Source organism: Bactrocera tryoni, chromosome 1 (genome assembly GCF_016617805.1).
Source record: "Bactrocera tryoni isolate S06 chromosome 1, CSIRO_BtryS06_freeze2, whole genome shotgun sequence".
Classification (NCBI taxonomy): Eukaryota; Metazoa; Arthropoda; class Insecta; order Diptera; family Tephritidae; genus Bactrocera; species Bactrocera tryoni.
Window position 1 is genome coordinate 4,264,450 of NC_052499.1, and position 22,057 is coordinate 4,286,506.

At 33.1% G+C, this 22,057-nt stretch overlaps 1 protein-coding gene across 1 annotated transcript; it reads right to left on the reverse strand.

Annotated features, from left to right (window-relative positions):
* Window positions 1-1,567: 1,567 nt before the first annotated feature.
* On the reverse strand, window positions 1,568-21,973 carry LOC120771853 (tetraspanin-8). The gene is made up of 5 exons (XM_040100099.1): window positions 21,346-21,973; window positions 7,197-7,391; window positions 5,789-5,968; window positions 5,406-5,621; window positions 1,568-4,561 (listed from the first exon to the last, which is right to left on the reverse strand). The coding sequence occupies exons 1-5, from the start codon at window positions 21,409-21,411 to the stop codon at window positions 4,412-4,414; spliced, it is 807 nt and encodes a 268-aa protein (XP_039956033.1). The 5' UTR covers window positions 21,412-21,973; the 3' UTR covers window positions 1,568-4,411.
* Between the last annotated feature and the right edge of the window lie 84 nt (window positions 21,974-22,057).

The following is a 22,057-nucleotide window of genomic DNA, read 5'->3' on the forward strand; positions in this document are numbered from 1 at the left end:
TTCGTGAATTAATTTTCACTCTTTTTGGCTTACAGCACTTATTCAGCTTCAAAGGAAATTAGCTCAATAAAAAGCTGAATGCCAAATCGCCTAAAAGCCAGGTATTGATTTACAGCTTAAGAACTAAATTGTAAGGCAAGAAAAGCTTTAAGTCTGGACGGGAAAATCGAGTATTATAAATGCACTAACATACATGTAGTTCATCATATTATAAGAAATATTTTCATAAAAATGTGGCAATATTGGGAAGAAATTATTTTGGGAATTTTTTGAAAAACTCTCTAACCGACGGGAGTATTTAAAAATAATCGCATTAGTTAACGAGCTGAAAATGTGAAAATTACAATAGTACGCAAGGTGGCGTGTAGTTGCTCTTTTGTACAAAATATACAAAATTTTAAAATAATAATAATAATAGTAAGAAATAAAAATAATAATTACAAATATGTATCAATGCTTCAGGCGCAATATTACTTAATATTTGAAGCAACTCTTAGGTTGGCGTGGTTTTCTTAAGCACCATTGCACACTTTTTGTCACGTTTTTCAATTTTCGATTATTTTGTGGGAATCTGCACATTTTTGCGCCATCCATATGATCGTATATAACATATATATGTTCGTATATAAACATCTGTATGTATTAATATATGTACATATGCTGGCAAAAATAAGGTTCTCAAATTTTCGCCACCACTGTAAATATTGCATTTCATTAATGACCACATATTTTCAGCATTAAATACCTTTAAATATGTTACCGTTTATGTGCCTTATGCACATTTGTACATACATATGTACATATGCACAATTGATACTTTGTGGGCGTTTTTTCTAACAATTTTCCTATAACTAAATGTAGCTAGACACATCTTCCTTTAAATTTAAATTTTCATCAGTTTTCGCTTTATTTTCTTTATCATATTGAATCACCTTCATTTCGTATTCTTGGGGCATTCAAAACGAGTGCATCATTCACTATGTATATATAGTACATATGTTTGTATATACTAATCAATATTTATATATAACATTATATTCGGCTGCTTAACTTCCTGTTGAAAATTTCGCTATCGATTCTGAACACCTTACCATTTGTTAAGTTGTTGTTGTATATTTCATTTAAAAGTCATACATTTTTAACAAACAAATTATGTATCTAGTGGGTGGCTACATATGAATATACAGTGATAAGTAATAGTGTCTATTAAAATACATTTATTCATTTTAATTAATAATAACAACAAACAGTTTCTGTCATTTTATTTAAATAATTACGTTTTGTGTGTGTGTGTTTTGGGACATCTTGAACTACAAGTTTTTATTTTTTATTTAAATTTAATTTAGTTACAATACTAATAAAAAAGTTTATTTTAAAATATAAACTAAATTAAAAATGCATATATATACATATATAATATTTATGCTTTTTTACATATACTATAACAGTTAATATGTGCGTACGTGTGTACGAAGGTTTGTGCCTGAATGCTCGTTCGTTTATATGGGCGTTTACTTGAAAATGGTTTAAAAAATTTTCAAATTTATTTCGAATGCGTTTGAGTGTGTTTTTTTTTCAAAGGCAAAATAGAACTAAAACTTAAAATATTTATAAAATAAATTTGTTTGTTTTTGTAATGTGCGTTAGGTACCTAAATTCTTCTGGTTTTTGGACTACGTTGGCTCAGGCGATTAAGTAAGTTTAATAATTTCTTTCGTAAAAATACGCATAAAATTATGTGTGATAAAATTAAGTAAGCATTTTAAGTTCAGAAAAACCATTTTTTTACGTATTTTAAAATTTTCTTTACAAAAGAATTAAAAAATTTTAATAGTAAACTTAAGTTGTATGAAATGAAAGTATAGAAATATAAAATTGTGAGTTTTTGACATTCTTTACAGGTTTGTGACAAGGTTTTGTAAAATGTTGGGCTAATGTATTGCTCGGAACATTAATTTACACATTCCTATGTAGGTATGTATGTATGTATAATAGCAATCATATATTGTTTGACAAAGATTTAAATACTCAACTACATCACCAGTGTTTAACTTTCAGCCAATAGAGATGGATTCCTTCATATGAAATTCGCAAATAACCTTTTTTTCATCGTTACATAATATTTAATTTAAATTTTATCTAATAAAATTTGACATTTTCAGTTGAAAAAATTCGAATATCACTTTTTAGTCAAAATAATTATACTATCAAAACTATTTCTTATTTGACATGATCTTTATTCATGTCATAAAAAATTTTCTAATATTTAAAATAACATTTATGAGAAGAAATATTTGAGAGTCGTTTTTCATAAAAAAAACTGATATTTTTGTAATGTTTAGATTGTCTTACAAGTATGAGCACCATGTTTACAGATTAACGACAAACATATTCAAAAAACATATATATTTAGACAAATTTGAGTTTGCAAATATGAAGAGTTTTTCGACTTCCAGTTTTAAAAACAAACGACATGCTTAAAACATATTTAAAAAAAAATGAGATTATAAATTTTGCAAAATTTTCGACATTCTAGTTAACGTAAGTCCGTTATCTTAAACAGTTTGAGGTTATCAATATAGCGATCGACGAGACTAGTTTCATACATATGATTTTTTTAATTTTTTTGACGCTCTACCAGCTTTTCTCTCTTTGACATGCGATTGGAAACGTCACACTCTTACAGTTGCACAAATTGATTAAATTTTCTCATCTTAGTTTTCGCAATCCATCTCTAATTGCTTTCGTTTATGGAATGTCAATACCGCAAAACATTGAATTGACTCAAAGTATAAATGAGCTACAATATAAAAATTATGTAAAATTACGAAAGATTATAATGTACAGTGTAAGCAATAAAAATAAATCAAAATGAAAACAAAATAATAAAAATAAAAATATGTGTATGTAGTACATTAAATAAAAATTATTAATATTTCGCGTACAATCAAAGCTAATTTAACTGTTAACCGTATAATTATATTTTATAAATAATTTCAATGGCACAATATTTAGCTTCTAAATTTTAATTTTGTTTTCAAATAAATAAAATATTATTGATTTTAGTGCTTTTTTCACCACAACTGAAAACACACCATTTAATGTAATTTTTTTCCTTAAAATTGTTAACAGTTATTTGACATAATTCTTTATGTTTAACTGTAACAAAAATTTTCCAAGATTTCATGTATATTTTATTTCGGCTAAGACTGAGGGTATTATTGTTCTACATTGTATCATTACTTGAATTCAAAGTGTAATTTTTATTTTGTCTTAAATATTATTCCATGTAATTTTTTATTAATCTAATACAAATCAAATCGCACGACAAACTATTTTTGAGAAAACCACATATGCGGTTGAGATTACGAAAAATATAATTTTAATTTTTTTTCCTGCGGGAAAAATTTTCATTTCGCACTGTACTAAGCGTCTTAATCAGCGTTTTTCAAAACATTTTTATTTAATGTTAAATAAATAAAAAGTGTTTTACATTTGGCATTTGGCAAAAAACTTAAACATAAATACATATTTTGTATGGCGGAAGACCTCGAACTTGGTAGATTTTGTGCAATTGGCGTTAATTATTTGTGCACTAACGCATTTGTTTAATTACGATAGAAATAGTACTTGCAAAAACGTAAATTTGGCATCATAGTGTATTAAATAGCTGTAAATTCTCATTGATTAAAAAATGGTCATACCATAAATTATACAAAGTAGTGCAAATGGTGTGATGAGCATTTTGCAATTAAATTTTTCCTTTTTTTCTTTGCAACATTCCATTATAACTAACTAGTTTTGTTTATTTTCGTTTGTATGTGGCATATGCATTTTGATTATTGTTTTATGAAGATGAAGATTTTCACATTTTTCTACAAAGTTTTGCTTAAAACTTTTCTGTGTTTTACAAAAGTTTGGAAAATACAAATGAAAATTCCTTGTTTTCCTTAGATATAATTTACCAGCATATTTTGTAGTAAATTCTATTTGCCAGAGATTCACTCCAGGCAATTTTACATACATCAATGTTCGCTTTTAATGCTTGAATTATGTATGTATGTGGTTTTTACGAATTCTCCTCCTTTTGCACTAAATTGCAAGCTTACACTCGTTTGCGTATTTCTGAATGCATAAACTTCCGGTCTCAGCAAGTTTCCTGCCTTACACATGGCAACTCGTATATCAAGTGTTTTATATATTTTTTAATTCCGCGTTTACTTCAATTTCTTCTACCACATTATATTTAGTTCCGCTTGCCTCGCTCATGTTTTCGCATGTGTTGATTTCATCATTTTATTTGTTATCTTTGTTTTGTTACGAATTAGAACGCCTTTGTTCTCCTCCTTTTCGGTTTGGTTTGTTAATATTTTTCGTCGTCATTTATTTCCCGCTGGGAATTCAGTAATTCTCAGGCCTTGTAGTGTTGATTGCGCACCGCACAGCAAAGGCTCAATGAGAAGGTCAACGCCAACAATTCCAATAGAATCACACCCGCTGAGACGCCGAAGATCAGTACCCAATTCTCGTAAATGAGTTCAATTAGTTTGTCAACGCAACCCTGAAAAGGAAAAATGTATTCTCATAAATTTTAAGATTCCTTTTTTCCAACACACATACATGTGTTATTATAAAAAATTAAAACAAAGAAACTCAAAATCACAAATCAATTAAGAAGAAAGTAGAAGAGTAATTTTCGAGCGAAACCGCCCATTGAATAGCCGACATTCGTTTGTTTTCCTTTAAGTAACTTATTACCTAAGTACAATCTTTGTACGTACATATCTAGGTTGTATGAATGCACGAAAATAAATTTGTAGGTTGGATCGCAAATGGATATGAATCCGTTCTTAGGAAAATCTTAGTCAAAGTCGCCTTTGGAACTACTATATACAAGATGGTTTAAAATGAAATGAATTAAAATGAACGTCTCAACCGATTTGCAATATCATTTTTTTACCCTGGTCCACCTTTATATTCGCCAAGAAGAGCCTCGGTCTGTCATGGCACACCGCAAGCAAATGAGTCACATCAAGGTGTAAAGAATTCGACTTGTGTGACTAATTGACATCGAAGGTAAACATAGACTGTACCCAGGCGTTTCGAGGACAATCGTGTTCTCAATTCTTTTATCAGCGACAACATTTCAGCAAGTCTTAACATTCCATGAAAATTTTGCGATTTTCAAACGCTGTGTTTAAGTGTTTTCTTACTGTGATGAGAATGCGATGAGAAAACTCGTTTTCAAATAAGTTTCCGAGTTTAGGACAAAGCCCGTATAAAGCCCGCTATTCAGATATGAGATATATGGATAACGAAGACCATATTTTCGAAATTTTATTGATACATGTGAATTCTGCTTGGTCCCACGACATTTCGCAGCACTAAATATATAAATAACGAACCTGTTGATATATTGCTGTATTTAGCGAACCACCGAATTTTAACTTCCTCGACATCTCACACACATTCTCCTTCAATTCGTCTTTGCAACACGATTCGGGTATATTGTAGAACACATTCATCGATGATATGGCAATATCGACGATATTTGTGCGATCGACATTGTTGAAACGGCTCGTTGCCCAATCGGCCGGTCCATCAGCACCGCAACATTTCAACTGTAACGAAGCGGAAAGCAACAACAATAAAGCATATTAATTCATGAAATTTGAGTATCAACTTGATGTATGTATAGTGTTTACATAGGCAGGCGCCAATATGTAAATAAACACATGCCACAAATCTCACACATACTACATACATACAAGCAAACAGAGACACTTACATTCTTTTGTATGTTGTCAAAAGTGACAGTACGCGAACTCATGCTTGATTGGCCATATTCCTCCTGCACCGAATACTTCACCGACGCGCGTACAATGTCATCGAGTTTGTCTTTGTTGTGGAATGCCCATGCGCCGGCGGCAATCTGTGCCACCATCACCACCAGAATAACGCAGAAGAACTACAAAGTAGACATTGTAAGTCATAAATCATGTGCATGATCGTAAAAGAAGATATAATATTAAATGAGAACAACAACAACTACACACTAATAAAAACGTGTGCTAGATGCCGCCAAAAGTTTACAGCTGCTAAGAATTCGCGCAAGTCGCCTACGGGGCACATACGAGGCTGGAACACAGTACAGAAACGAGCATTTTCGAAAACGGCGATTAATTTCTTAACATAGTCTCCTTACCGCTTGACCTCAAAGAAATTTAAAAAAATCGATCTCTTCATAATTCTATTGTTTAGACATCCAAAAATATCTCTTTAAAAGGGTTTTCAAAATTCGAATTATTTCCGTAGTTATAAACGTTTTGTAGCTTCTTGAGGTAGCGACATTCGCACTTATCAGGAAGCCATTATGGTTTTATTTTACAGAAATAAATAAATGTAAAAAACTGGATAGTAAAAATATCAAATGCTTTTTTATCAATTGCCAAAAAACGCTTGAAATTCTGGGCTCTAGGCTAGAATACTTACCTTAACTTGTTTGAAGTATAAAATAGAGGTCTGCAAAACCTCCATGGCACCTATAGCCTACTCATTAACGATATACTATAGATCTCAGAGAACGGTTACCGTTGCCTATTCGACCGATAAAATAGTCGTCGCTTCCTTCGGAGCAGATTCGGCGGCTGAAATCCAATGCTTCGATGCTTTGGTCGCTAGTGTGTACCAGTGGATCCACGTTTTATCATCGATCAGGAAATGACTCAGAAATTTGTTCGATTAATAAAGTTTTGGGGGCATCTGAGCGTTAATTAGTAAAAACCGAAATTCGATGACGTTGAAACTCGTTTCTTGAGGGACGATATTTGATTTTCTACGCGTTGCAAAACAAGAACTGAATCACCTACCATTTTCGCTTTTTTATTTTTATTCTGTAGTGCGAAGAGGTTACGCACTTATCGGACCTCCCTCGTATGTGTGCATGTATATGCATTTATTTTGATGAGCTTAAGGCACCAAGACGCTGTGCACTCGCAGTAACATACGCAGTGGGTGGCTAAATGCGTGCGCCAAACACCGCCTGGACTAAGTAACGAGTTGCCGCGTTGCGTTGGCGTTTGATTTAAATGAAAATCACAGCGCAAACTTTTGGAGGTTGCCATATGACTTATTATATTAAAATGTACATATGCATATGTATGTATGTATATACTTATTTGTGTTGTCTCACTCACCGATATAAGCAGACATTGCGATTCCTTTACGACGCCACAACAGCCGAAGAAGCCGCCCAGCGTGATGAGCACACCGATGCCAAGGAAGACATACAACGCGATGTAGTAGTGATTATAGGATTGGGTCATCGACAGCACGAACGAGGGATCGGTAAGCATCCACACCGAGATGATCACAATGATTAGGCCAATAATCTTCAAAAAAATAAAAAAAGTTAAAGATTAGCAATGAAAATAACAGCGAATATTTCAGAAATATTTAAAGCGCGAGTAATTTTCGGGAAAAAATACATATGTACATATGTATGTATACAAATAAAACGAAGATTAATGAGTATTTAAGTGAGTGGAAATGCATAAAAACAATAATGTAGTGTTGATTGTTTATTTCAATTGTTTTGTATAGCGCTTAGCTTGACTATGAAGGCATGTTGTGAGGAATTGGATATTGAGAAAACAGTTTGTTTTGACTTTGTATTTTTATGTTAATAAGCTTTAAATGAAATTACTCTTTACAATTTTCTAACAATTTACTATGCAAATGTGCAGTTAATAGAGGAATATCTCTAAAAATCGAATTAAAAATCTTATATTAGTTTATGAAAGATTAAGTTAAGGGGTAAGGTGGGTTCCAGAGGAACAAAACAAAGGTATTTTTACGATTTTTTTGTAGTATAAGCAACCATATATTTGATAAATATGATATGGCATATTAAAGAGACATATGTATTTGAACAATGTCTCCTGAAATTTTGATATAAAAATGTTGAAAATTCAGCCATAAAGACCTCAACCTCCTGGGTGTCTCACAAAAACTTATTATTAGTTCATCTAAAATTAAAAACCTAAACATATTCCGTTAGTAGAAAATAAAAACAAAATCGGAAATAATATATTTTGCTTCAAAATTAACGCAAATTGGTTAATTTTTTACATAATCATAATGCCGTTCATAAAATTTTAATTTAAAAAAAAAAAATATTATAATAATAATAGAGAAGCTTGAACGTCACGTTGATGTCCATCGTTTTCTTCGAATTCCGTATTTTCATCCCCATAATCACTGTCCTATTCTAGTCCGATTCTGATAAAACCGTTCGTCGAACACAAACAAGGTATCGCCCAGGCGTTTACACGAAAATCAAAATTCGTCTACATTTCCAATTATCTTATTATATAGAGAATAGAATAGGTGTTAAATCTCAACTTCTATTATGAAAACGTTTTCCATTTCGTAGAAAAATAAATATTTATATACGTTTCTAACATATATGTATGTATGTATGTATGCGTTTAAACATTATTTTCCAGCTTGTGGCTTGTCAGCACTCTATTAGTTAAATGCCATAAATTAGCAAATATCGTACATTAGGGTGTCCGTTATTTCGCATGTGGATTTTTGTTATGCTCACACCTCCTGGAGTTAAAGTGCTTGCTCTGAAAAAACTATCCATCGTAAATAAAGCTTAAACCGTGTCTAAAACATGTTTCTTTTCCCATGTATGCATAATATACATATGTATATATGTATGTATATCATGCGGTTTTTTAATATTTTGTGTTAAACAAGTAATCCTCCATCTTTAAAAATATTACATTCTAATGTAAAATTTTCTTCACTATAAAAAAATTCTTAATGATTTTTTGCATAAAATCATTTCTTTGAAAGTTATACGTAGTTAAATTATATGGTTTCAAATGCACTGAAGTTCAGTACTTCAGTAGCTGTACAGTACAGTACCACCATGTCGTATGAGCAACTTCGAATTTGTGAAGAACTTATACATACATAGATAGTTATGAATGCTCAGTACGCTTTTGCAAAAAAAGCCAACATCGGAAATAACGAACACCCTAATGTTTATATACATTCATTTATTTATATATGCTTTAAAACATTTCTAATCAATTATTTGTTTAATTGTTTGAAAACTATAACTCTTTCCTGAATATCTACAAACATAAATACCAGAAAAACATACATGTCCATATATTTTTACATTTGTGCGCGTTGTTCAATTATAATCGTCCATATGGAGATCGTTAATTGCTTTGCTATATTTATTTGGTGGCGCTATTGTGCGTCAACGGCGTGAAATAGTTGGCATACTCGTTCCAATGTGTGCATTCGTAGATCGTTAATAGATAGATGATATGTACATATATTAGTATTGCTCTTAAAAAATTTAAATGAACAATATTTGTCAGTCCGCGTTCTCAAACGATGCCTATGTAGTGGAAGATAACACACACGTATACAATTTTGATCCGATTAAAGAGGACTAAGAGGTATCGTATAGAGATCAAAGCCTAGAATTTTTTATTAAAAAAATATGTATATGTATATATATTTTTGTGTCTTATAATGACCAGAATAGACTCTACCTTATTCAAAGGTAAAATATAGTGGGAAAAAATAGTAAGACTTTTTAATTAAAATTTCCGCGAAAACGCATTCCTCGAAATATTTATTTTCTGGGTTGGTATGACTGTCTGTGGCATCTGTGTCAAATGTCTTATCAAAATAATAATTAGTATTTACTATACGAGTACGCTTGTCTTTCTAAAGTACATACATATGTAAAGTGCATTCGGCGATTTTTACGATGAGTGAAATCATTTAACAAAGAAACTCCATTAAATTTTGTGTGCGAAATCAAATTTCTAGTGCCGAAAGGTTTAGAATCTTGGAAAGGCCTTCGGTGATAATTGTTTGTCGCCAGCAAGTGTTTTTGATGGTACAAATTATTCAAGAACGCGTTGACGACGAACCTTGTTCAGGATGGCCCTTACTGATCATGAACTGATGATCAAAACGTCAATAAAAAAGGAATTGGTGCTTGAGAATCGACGATTACAGTCAGAAATCTTACTGGCATCGTTGGAATATCGGAAGGATCAGTGAAAGCCATTTTGAAAAATCATTTGAGTTTAAGAAAAGTGCAAGCACGATTGGTTCCAAAATCACTAAATTTTTTTGAAAAACAGCGTCTGTGAAACAATGCTTTCCAGCTACCAGGATATCATAAAACCTGTTATTATTGACGACGAGTCTTGGATCTATGTTCACGATCCGGAAACAGACGATCAATCGGCCGAATATCGTGTCATAGGGACGACGAAGCCGACGTTAAAGAATGTCGAACATCAAGGTTATGTTGACAGTTTTCTTCAATTATTGAGGTGTGGTGAAGCACCGGATTCCTTCCGCACGGCCAACTGTCAACAAGGAATACTCTTTGAGTGTAATGAAGTGAGTTTTCGTAAAAGGAGGCCGGAATTATCTCTTGGTTTTCGAACCACAATAATTCCCCGTCGGCATTACTTTGGGGGGACAACAAGATTTTAAGGAATAAATCAAGAATTTGAAAATTATGAACAAAATCTAACTATTTTTTACTTAAAGTGATAAATGAGATAGAAGTATAGGTTAGATAAATGGTAAACAGTTTTTTTAAATATATTATATTTTAAAACTCATAGAAAAATATGTACATACATATGTATGTAGAAAATTACTTTGATATATACTGCATATTTGTGTTTTAAATATTGAATACATTTCGAATGGTTCAACAGCTGCGAAGTACAATTGTCATATATTGTTTGTGTTGTGGGATAAAATATTAGTCATTCGGCAATAAATTAGATTAATACAAACAATTTGTCAGAAATGCGATTTTTTTCTTATTTGCAATAATGAATTGCTGACTATTGTATTTCAATAAGTGCTGAATAACTTTTTTTGTGGAGATATGTAAATCAATTAAATCAAATTTCAGATTGAGGATGTTTTATTGAGAAATTATAGGTTTTAATAGCTTTAATAATAACTAAAATGTAAAAATAGATAAAGAGAACTTAGCCAAATATATTTATAAGTACACTCTGGAAATATCTTTTATAACAGTTGTATTGAAGTTTAAAGCTTTCAGTTCTAAGCTAATGCTTTGGATAAAGCACATCGATTGAGTTGATTTTACACATTCTTATTATCTCACCTCGACATAGGCTCGTTTAGTTTAGATATTTACGGTGATATAAGCATCTTGGAGCGAAGTTGACTGGCCAAGCTACGGTCTGGATTCTGATAGACACGCTTACGGAGACTACAAATGTTTTTCATAGCGATTTCTCATAGATATTTAATGTCAGCATAATACCAATTAATGAAAACGCACCCCGTTTCCTCTTCGCTTTCATAAACTAACATCTCGTAATTCTCTCGTCAGGCATTCAGTCGTCAGCAATATAGCTTATTCGCTAATTTGTTATTCACTCCCATAACTTATTTATAGCCGGTGATGCTATAATTTAGACATCTATAGAGTACCAAAAATTCTGACAGACAGATAGCTGTCAAAGCTATTCGTTAAGGCGTGCTTGAAAAATATTTTGTAGTTGTTGTTATAGGCATTTATCTACAGGTATATCGTCAGCTTAAATGCAAAATAACATAACATAGCTTTTCATAAGTTTCCAGGCGAAAGAAAAACGATAAAATAGAAACCGCTCATATTGCAACAAAATTTGAGTTTTGGTGAGAAAATAGCTAAATCTGACAACGGAAGCCGAAAATTTTATGCTACATACATATATGTAATATGATGTAGTAAGTAAGTAAGATCTCAAATTCGTATTGATGATACGTTGTTTTGCATTTTAGGTGACGATATGTGAATATTGATCGTTTTATTACTTTCTTATCTATAATAAATTATATAAAGCTTTTGGTTGTATGGTAGATAAGCGTGTCCATCTATATTGAATTGATTAAATGGTCTGATTAGTTCAATAGGACTTAATTTGTATGAGAAATATATTACTATGGATATATTTGTATGTATGTGTGTATACATTAAATTTGTAGATATTAATGAATTGCCTGCAGAAAAAAATGCGATTTGTTTAGACAAGTTTACTTCGCTGGCTTCAGACCGGCTTGTAAGGACGTTTAATTGATTTCAGAAGTATGAAGCGGGCGCTAAAACTAATTGGTTACTATAAAAATGGCAAAACTATATACCATACTGTCATTTCTTGCTGTCTACAGTTAGGCGATAAACCTAACATAAATACCCACAAGTAATGTTCCGAGCTTAAATAATGCAATCAATAAAAGTCATGCTTAATCCAATTAATATTTTCACTTATTGTTTTATTTGGTTTCCTTTGTTGAAAACAACTTACCACAATACAATTTCACGGCATTGTTAACTACCACCAATACATTTCAGAATATACACTAACATATTTTAAGGCGCATTTCTTATAAGTGTTAATAGACACTTCTCGTCGGCGTCATTTTGCAAAGTTCAGCAGCTTGTCAGTAAATTTGAAAACTGGCACAGCAAAACCATATGGAAAGTTTTCAAACAAAAAAATTAACGCCAAACCATGCAGAGAACCGACGTAACAGCAATAATATGTGCACATATAAAAAGATGTGACATACTTTTAGGCGCACAGACTGGCTGAAATAATTACAAATCGACTTTTCATATTTTTATGTGGCAGGAGACGTTGCGGCACCGCGCAAAAGCGGGCAAACCTTGCAATTCACAAGATAAAAGTAGCAAATGCACAATTGCAACACTGTTCGGGCGGTTAGGCTGATGTCGAAGGTGGAAGAAGAGACCAAATGAGGACGTTGGCAAAGGAAGAAGATAACTTCCGCGAAATGGGCAGAGGTAGGTGATAAGGCGATGAATTTTAAGATAAAATTATTGTTTGAATGGATGTTGAAGCTGGTGGTGGACTACCAGATTTTTACCACAATCTATAAATAAGTTTAAAGCAGATGTGGAATGTTTACAGGCATGACAACTTATCTTAGGAGGTGTTATCGGAACCTTGTGTGGTTGTTTCACAAGCAATGATATGTAAAAAACGTTTTGAAGAGAGAAGTTGAATATAGGAAGAATTTATGAATTGTAATCAAAGTAAAATGAAATAAATAGCCACCGAATGTTCTAGTGAAACCCAACCTGACCTAAGAAGAGTAATCTAAAATCACTAATCTTAAAATGTGCATCCCAGGACCTTGTTTTTTTATTTTAATTTGGAGAGCAATACAGTATATTGCTCACACTCTTCACAAACCCAATTCTAATAGAACTTTTTTTGGGGTTTTAAAGGGTGCTGCAAGTAGATGACTTCTTTTCAATAGCCTTTTTTTGACAGATCACGCGGGAGTCGTGTAAAGTTGTCATGTTATTTTTGTTCAATGACAAGCTGCATAACTTTGCTCTATGGGCTCTTGAAAAGTTCCAAGAAGATCCGAAGTTTTCGAGCCCTGGCTCAATAATCAAGTAAGCAAGCGAAATTGCCCCATTTGGGACGAAGAGCAACCTGAAGAGATTCAAGAGTTGCCATTTCATCCAGAAAAAACAATGGATTGGTGTGGTTTGAGGGCCGGTGGAAAAATCGGTCTATATTTCTTCAAAAGTGATGCCGGTGAGAACGTAATCGACAATGACGACCGCCATTATAACCAACCATTTGATGCCTGAAATTGAAGCTCGTGAACTCGGCGACATTCGGTTTCAACAATACGGCGCCGCTTCCCACACAGCGCATCAATTAATAAAGTTATCTAGTCTAAAGTCTATGCAGTCAATCCCGCTTCCATTCAGGCCTTGGAGCAAAACATCACGCGTGTCACCAGTTACTAGTCGAATTGCTCGAACGAGTCATCGAAAATTGGACTCAATGAATAGACAATCTGAGACGTGGCCCACATTTGAAAGAGATAATCATCAAAAAATAAATTACAATGAAATTTGAAGTATCTGGGTTTTTGCTTTCAAAAATTAGTGCACCTTTCATTATTAGAAATCTCACCAGTATATTAGATGCATGCCTAGGAGTCTGAATATCTGTTAATATTGGTATATAATAATCCAGTGAATGTGAATGGGGACTCAGAATCGCATTGCAACTCTTTAGATATCTTATCTTTCAGCACTCTAAGTTTCTTTTATAAGGTCAGTATATGGCAAGTCAGAGATTTTTATTTTTAATAAGTATACTCTTGGACCTTGGTAGCAAAATCAATATTTATGAACCCAATTTTAGGGAAACCCTGTTCAAAGGATTCTACCAACAACAATAAATAAAAGTACATAATTCATCATCGCTAGCGATAAATTTTAAATAACTGTAAACACTTTCCTGATCGAACAGCAAAGTGAAGGACAGCACTAATTTTAGCAATCAAGTAGGAGTATAAGCAATATACGTTATGCGCGTGCCTACAGGAATACAAGTAGGTGTATATATGCATTTACATAGGTATCCATTTGTACTTATACATATGTATGTATATAATATATTTTTGTAATATTATAAAAATCGTTTTGTGAGCATTAAGTGGAACGACGACATGCCACCGAGGATGTGCTAAATATAATCACAGTAGCAGGGCGCGGACAAGAAGGACCTATAAACAAGAGTCGGCACGTCAAATTGTCTGTCTACGGGTGTATTTGTAGACACAGCTACACGAGTATACGAAAAGCGACAGTGGGTCAAAACGCCCACCCATTTTTTTGTTGTTTTCGTTTCGAGTATCCTTTTATGCAGGCGTATATTATGGTAGTGAGCGTCGAGTAGTAGTATAGAGAAATATTGCTAGTGCCTACCCGTGAGTAAGAGCACGATTAGAGAGTGAAAAAGTACGTGCGAGAGTGTATGCGAGAGCGTACAAAGCCCTTTTGGCTGCAATGACCTAGTTACGTTCAAAATTGTTAATGGCAGTTAGAGTATTGCGAAAAGTATACCAACACATAAATATTCAATTTTATATATGCCAAACATATATGTATATATGTAAGTATATATAATATGTTATATTTATATGGTATTTGTATATGTATCTGAAGAGACTTAGAACGTTCGCAAAAGATGTAAAATGTCGAAAAAATCGTTGAGTGAGGCGGGTATTCTTGAAAGGCATCTGCATATGTATACATTCACGTTTGCCATTGTTTGCTTTGTTAATTAGACAGTAAATATTATTAGCGTAAAATTCAACATAGAATTGCATAACCAGTTCGGGTCGAAATTAAAGCAAGTAGATAATTTTTGAAAACCAAAAAATCTTAGGAGAATGAAACCTATGGAAAACGAAAAGATAAGGAAAAATAATAAATAATTTACGGGCGTTCTGAAGTCGGGAAAAGGAAGCAGATAGAATCTTAAAGGGTTAAGAATAAACCATTCTTGTGCCTCTCCATTTCCGACAAAAGTACCATTTTTATAGAAGAAAAATTATATGGTAATGAAAGGATCTATAATTTTTGCATAAAAACTTTTACACATAACCTCAAAACCTACATATGTAAAAAATTCACAAAAAAAAAAATTTTAACTTGTACAGTTTTTTTTTTCTTTCACGAAATTTGGTGTAGACTTACTTTCTTAATTTTTTCTCTCTTTTCTCACTTTCTCGACCTCAGATCGCCCATAAACTATTTTATTTTTCCCTTAATGGTTTTTCGAAAATGCGTTTATCAAAATACTAAAGAAAATCGATTTTTTTCTTAATTTCGCACCATATGTGCCTCTTAAGTTCGATAAGCTAACGAACGACAAAAGTATGATGAAGGAAAAAGTCGTAAATAAGATTCCTTTATTCCAAAATGTTTTCCAACTTCCTTAAAGGCTTTCCATCGCAGTGCTATAGAAATGTTTAAGAACCGCTGACATAATCAAAACAAACGTTTATGTGCTAATGACATTGTAGGTTTATTTTAGAACACAACACACATATGCATGTACATACAAACACACATTTATGCCGACAACATTTAGTGAAAAACGTTAATAAAAAAAAAACTAAATTATTTAATATGTTTTTGCTTTTCCAACAGCTGGTCGTGCATCGCTTATACATATATGTATGTATGTGTATATTTTGTTATTCTTGGCACTTGTTGTTGTTATTTTTATATTTAAATAAGTGCTTCTTCTGTTATTAACTTTAGTTGGCATTGTTGCCTTGACGCTTTTCAAAATTGCGTTAGCGTGAAAATCCCAAAAGGAAGTTCATATGTACATACATACATACATACATATGTATACATATGTATGTATGAATGTATGTGTGTATGCGTGTTGAAACACAAATTTGTGCCGCAACCAGAAAAATATTGGCAAATATGCTATATAGTACATTTGTACATACATACATACATATGTACATAAATAAGAGGTATTCTTCAAACGCTATGATGCGATATGAATGCGCAACTAATGCAACAATAATAGCAAATCGACATACGTACATGCATACAAACTTATACATATGTATGTATATGTACATATGTATGTACATACATATGTGTGACGAACGTGCTCATACATACACACAACAGGAAAAACAAAGCTTCCATATTGTATTGATATTCGAAAATAGATCTTGACTAATAAATATATACTATATACATATATACATATATGTTTGTATGTATATTTCTGGCTAGTATTCGCCTATTGTAGGCAATCGCGCGCATCAGAGCACACTTGTGAGGAGATGAATTGAATGGTCAGGAACCTAGAAGCACGACTCTTCGAATGAAATAAGAAAATAAAATTGGAAAATTCATACAAATGATTTCATAGATGCTGCTATGATTGAGTGTGTGCTTGTAAATATTCGTATGACTAAATGAGAGACGCGCACACACACAGCCGCAACAGTAATTTTCATAATTGAGTGTGTGATGATGTGTGAAATGGGCGCGGTAAGTCAAAGGGAGGGCAGCACATATGCTCAGGGGCCTATAAGAGTGACATAATAAAAAACCGAATAAAGTAATATCGAAATAAATGTATGTATATGTACAAACAAACAAATGTTTACATCCGAATATACCATATATGTACATATGTATAGTAGATACTGGTCAGTTGCCATCACTACCAGCTGACTGACACTTGAAATGGCTTCCGACAGTTACAAATGACCGCAGCGCTGCTGCTGGGACGCCCAGCGAAACGTAGGCAATTACCAAATGTGTCTGCGCCCAAGTAGATATGTGTGTGTGTGTGTGTGTGTGTGTGTGTATGGCCAAAAGGAGGCTCGCACAATTGTTTGCTCAAGTGTGGTTTTGTATGTTTTGAACAGATTACATTTGTATTGTTTGCGGCATGCCGCATAGGTGGCTCCACCAGCTACTAAATGCTTTACAGTTGCTTTAGGCTGAACGTCTGGGGCAACTTGCGTTTTGCGTGGATGCCACCATGTGAATACTGAATACGCCCATATACACATGTAAATACATATATACTATGTACATATACATATATGTAAAATTTCATAGCATATATAAAAATGCTTTTGTATTATATTATACAGCACTGTGTGAAATTACAGCACTAAAAGTGAGATTTAGTGAAGATATCTTGTGAAATAAAAAAATTTTCTATACAAGAACTTTATTTTGAACGGTCCGTTTCTATGATAGCTATATATGTATATGCTATAGTGGCTGTTGTTGTTGTAGCGGCAGAAAACATTTCTTAAGTAACTTCGAGAATTATGCCGAGTTGACCAGAGAAAATTGCGAGTCCGTTTCGGTTACTAAAATTGGACTGATGTGAGAACGGCCCGACATCGTACTATATTGGCTCGATATTTTGCTATAGTGGGTTGATATCAGCGGTCTCGACGGTTGTTGGGGATGGAAAAATGTGTGCAAAATTTCAGATCGATATCCCAAAAACTGAAGGATTTGTTTACATATATACAGACATACAGACGGACCGACATGACTAAAACCACACATCTCATTACACTTACCATTTATTTACATATATATAAGTAAAGGGTCTTCTTTCTTTCTGGGGTTAAGCCTTGGTGGCTAACTTTATCCTGTTCAGCGTATAAAATTTTTGCAAGATGCCAACTACTTAATGTAAGTTGGCCAGAGTTTAAAATTTTTTATTCTGCAAAATGTAACCAAAATATTACAATATGAGGTTCAAACTGGGTAGGGTTGAAAACTATTCTTGTTTTTTTAATTTAATTCAAATGCCATAATCCATATCTTAAAATATGCAACACAATTTTAAACAAGCGCAAGCTAGATTTTTATCCCCTTACGTAGTCCAAGCAGGAATTTTTTTCTTCGGCCAGTCATTATCTTCTTCTACAATTTTTTATGTGCTATTTCATAAATATTTTCTTAATTTTTTTAACAGTATTACCACATTTATTTGTATAAAAATTTAATTTCATATAATATTTTATAAAAATGCTTATATTTCGCCCACCACTGCACGCCTCTAAAAAGCCCGCGCACATCAGCGCTGTGTTCCAATTGATTGCTGCCCTGGAGGAAGGCCCTGCATACTGATGACTGCTCATCAGATTGCTGTATTTGTTTATTATAAACCACGAACTATGCATACATACATACATATGGGTATGTGTGTATGTTTGTGTACGCAAATGTTTATATGAAAGGTGAGTTTTTTTTGGTTTACGAAATGCGTACGAAATATTGTTTAAAGGAAAATAATTACAGACGCGCGGCAAAGCTTTTGATTTTATGCCTTCGAATATTGCCACCGATGACCGATATTTGGCTTTTCGAAGTGCGGTTAAAGGCAGACGCACAACCAAGTAAATATAATCTGGCGTTTTAGAAGTTTGTTTGTCGATACAAGTGGCATTCTGATCGGATTTGCAATGGAATTATTACGTTTTATTAGATTAAAAGCGATATTTGTGTATATTGCATATGTAAATATGTATGTTTGAGTGTAAAAAATATATTTAACTTTGGTAAACATTTTATTTTATAGAAATATATCGTCCATCAATTAAACCAAAACAATATGGTATGTAGGTGCTCGCAATTTCAGGAAAAAAAAAGTGTTGGATCTCAAAAAATTAAAGATGGTAGATAGTAATTATTAATTATCCATTTCGCTCTTCCCGACATTTCTCAAATTTGCGAACACGCTTTCTACGAATTGAAATTTTACATCTTTCCGTGTCTAAATTATTTTTAAGGAGTATGGCTACAGCAGAATTAAAAAAAAACGTTTAAACTACGCTTTATAGTCACAAAAAATACGCTAATTCTCAGCTATAGTAATATTATAATCTTCAAAAGAATCTGCACATGATTTTATAAATAAAAAAAATGAAATTTGTAAAACTTTGTGGGCGAAATTGTCGGTATTTGCTTTGAAAGCTTTTTTTGAAAATATGTCGGAAATAGTCCGAAATTAATATCCTGTGCCCTATAGTATCGAAACCCGTCTTTGTGCCGTTGGACACGGCAGTCGGGTAATCGGAGCTGTCCCGGATTTTTAAAAGGCCAATGACTGTCAACTCGGCACCATTCCTCGAATTTATTTCAGGAATGTTTTCTGCCGCTGCAATCACAACAACAACATGCATTTGTATACATGTAAGCAGTTTCTACCAAGTAGTCTTGTCTTGCAACCCCATACGAAAAACGTACACATCCTTTTTGTTGTAAGTATTCAAACTCTTAACTTTTAACTTCCTGTTCCAATCATAGTACCTTTAATTAAATGATGGTTTTCCTATACAATACATTGCGTCAATTTGGTTATATTTTCTCTTTCTATTGTGCTGACAGACTAGCAAGCGAGAGAGCACACAAATATACATATGTATGTATGTATGTATGTACATATGTACATACTAGAAACTTTCAGAAGAGAAGGAATTTTGCACTAAACAAATTACATTTTGTAATGCTTTATCGAAAAACAAAATTGAAGGTGATGGAAATCAAAACCTTATAAGCAAACAAACATACATAAATACAAGAAGCAGCGACAAATTCTTCAATATTTGTTATACAAGAGATAAGAAATTTGTTTATAGTCAATAAAACACAAAAAGATAATGAAGAAACAATAATGAAAAGCACAACAAGAAAATACAATATCCATATATAAGCATGCGCACATCCACACGCATAAGTGTATGAGGATGCCACTCATTGCGGCTGGTGTGGCAAACAACCGCAACGTCAACAACAAACACAACTCCGGCTGCAGTGCGGGGGAGCTAACGTTCACTTGTAGTACTATCAAGAAACAAGTATTTTTCAGTTTGTCCACAATTGAATACGCAACAACAACAACTGCTGTACGTGTGTACATACAAACATATATATATTATGTTGGTGCATACCTATAAAATGGTATGTGTACAATGTTATGAACGTAAGAAAGCGGCAATGCAACGGAAGCAATGACACTTTGTGCAGGCTTGCGTTGTGAGCTATTGCACACAATCATACATCTGTACTTATATAGTACATATGTATGTATGTATATATGAATTTATGTGGGTCCGCATGTGTGTGCTGTTAAGCGTGCTACAAGCAGTGATTGCAACGCAAAGTCAATTTAGGACGAACTCCAACCTAGGGCGTCTATAATACCTGCAGGCTGGTGAAAAGGCCGTATCGAGAATTACGACTCGGCGCAAGGAGGTACATATATGATTGTAAAAGAGGGCAATTGTGCCAACTGAAAAATAGTGGAAAAATAGCTGGCTACTATGCCAGTAAGAGAAAAAGCTGGCGAATTGGTAATAAAAAATATGAAAAAATTACTTTTCGCAATCCAAAAAAGGTGCACATACCAAAAAGAATCATGCTTGTCACTCAATTTATCGACAATTTTGACAGACGTGCAAAAAATAAAAGACGCCCTCAATGAAACTTCAATACATATGTATGTAAATATGTATGTAGATAGATTAGTATTAACATATTGACATAATCAAAAGGGGACATAACGTTCATTGGGATTAACAGATTTTATGAATGCTTTTCGTTATTTACATATGTACATAAATATATGTATGTATATAAACAAATTTGTGCATATGCTACATTCTGGTTGTTTAGCACTCCTCTCTCCTTTGTCTAAGCTCTCTATAAACCGATTTTCGAATTATTCGAAGAGCATCACGCGTATCCTCTAGATAGGCACACACATTTGCACAACTACATATACATATGTATGTACCATACGTATTCACTCTCATTCAATAGGATATTCGTAAATCTACCGCACAACCCATTGCCGTAATATTATGCATAACACCACCCATTCAGTCTCTATAGAGTTATCTTCACGTAGTACATACCCAAAATAAGATGTTTATCAGCACCATCAAGTATTTTACACACGAACAACAGCCGTTCAATCCCATTTTTGCACTTTTGTATTATACTTTTACTCTGCTGATTCCTTTGACCTTTTTACTTTTCACTATAGGTATCTTTCACTTTGACAAGCACTTATTTAACACACTTCCCCTTTGCACACTGCCTTACTAGGCAATATTTTGTGGTTATGTATCGCACTAGTTTTTGAAATTTTCATAAACCTATCACTTTTTAAGTAAATTTTGAGAAAAATCTTGACATTTTCTTCTGCACTAATCTTTGCTACTTGAAACACTCTGCTTTGCTGCTGCCGTTACGTTTTTAATCGGTTGTGCTACGTCCGCTTCTCTATCCGCTTCTGTTTCTGTTTTCATTCGAAGCTCACTCACTCACTGTACACTGCTCATTTATTTCTGAATGGCGTTTATTGAGTGCGTATATCATACAGAGTGTTGACAGTGCTGCCAGTCAGTGTGATATTTCAAAACTCTTAAGTCTCATTTGGTTTTAAATAGCTAGGAAAAAAATTTTCGCAAAATAACGTTTGATCATCTTACTATACTGCTTCTTTGATAGTTTTACTACAGTGCTTGAAATACGAAAAGTTAATTAGTAATATTAATATTTCTCCACTGTTGCTTCCTTTCCATTTTCTTGAAAACACTTATTAAATCGATGAATTATGTGTGC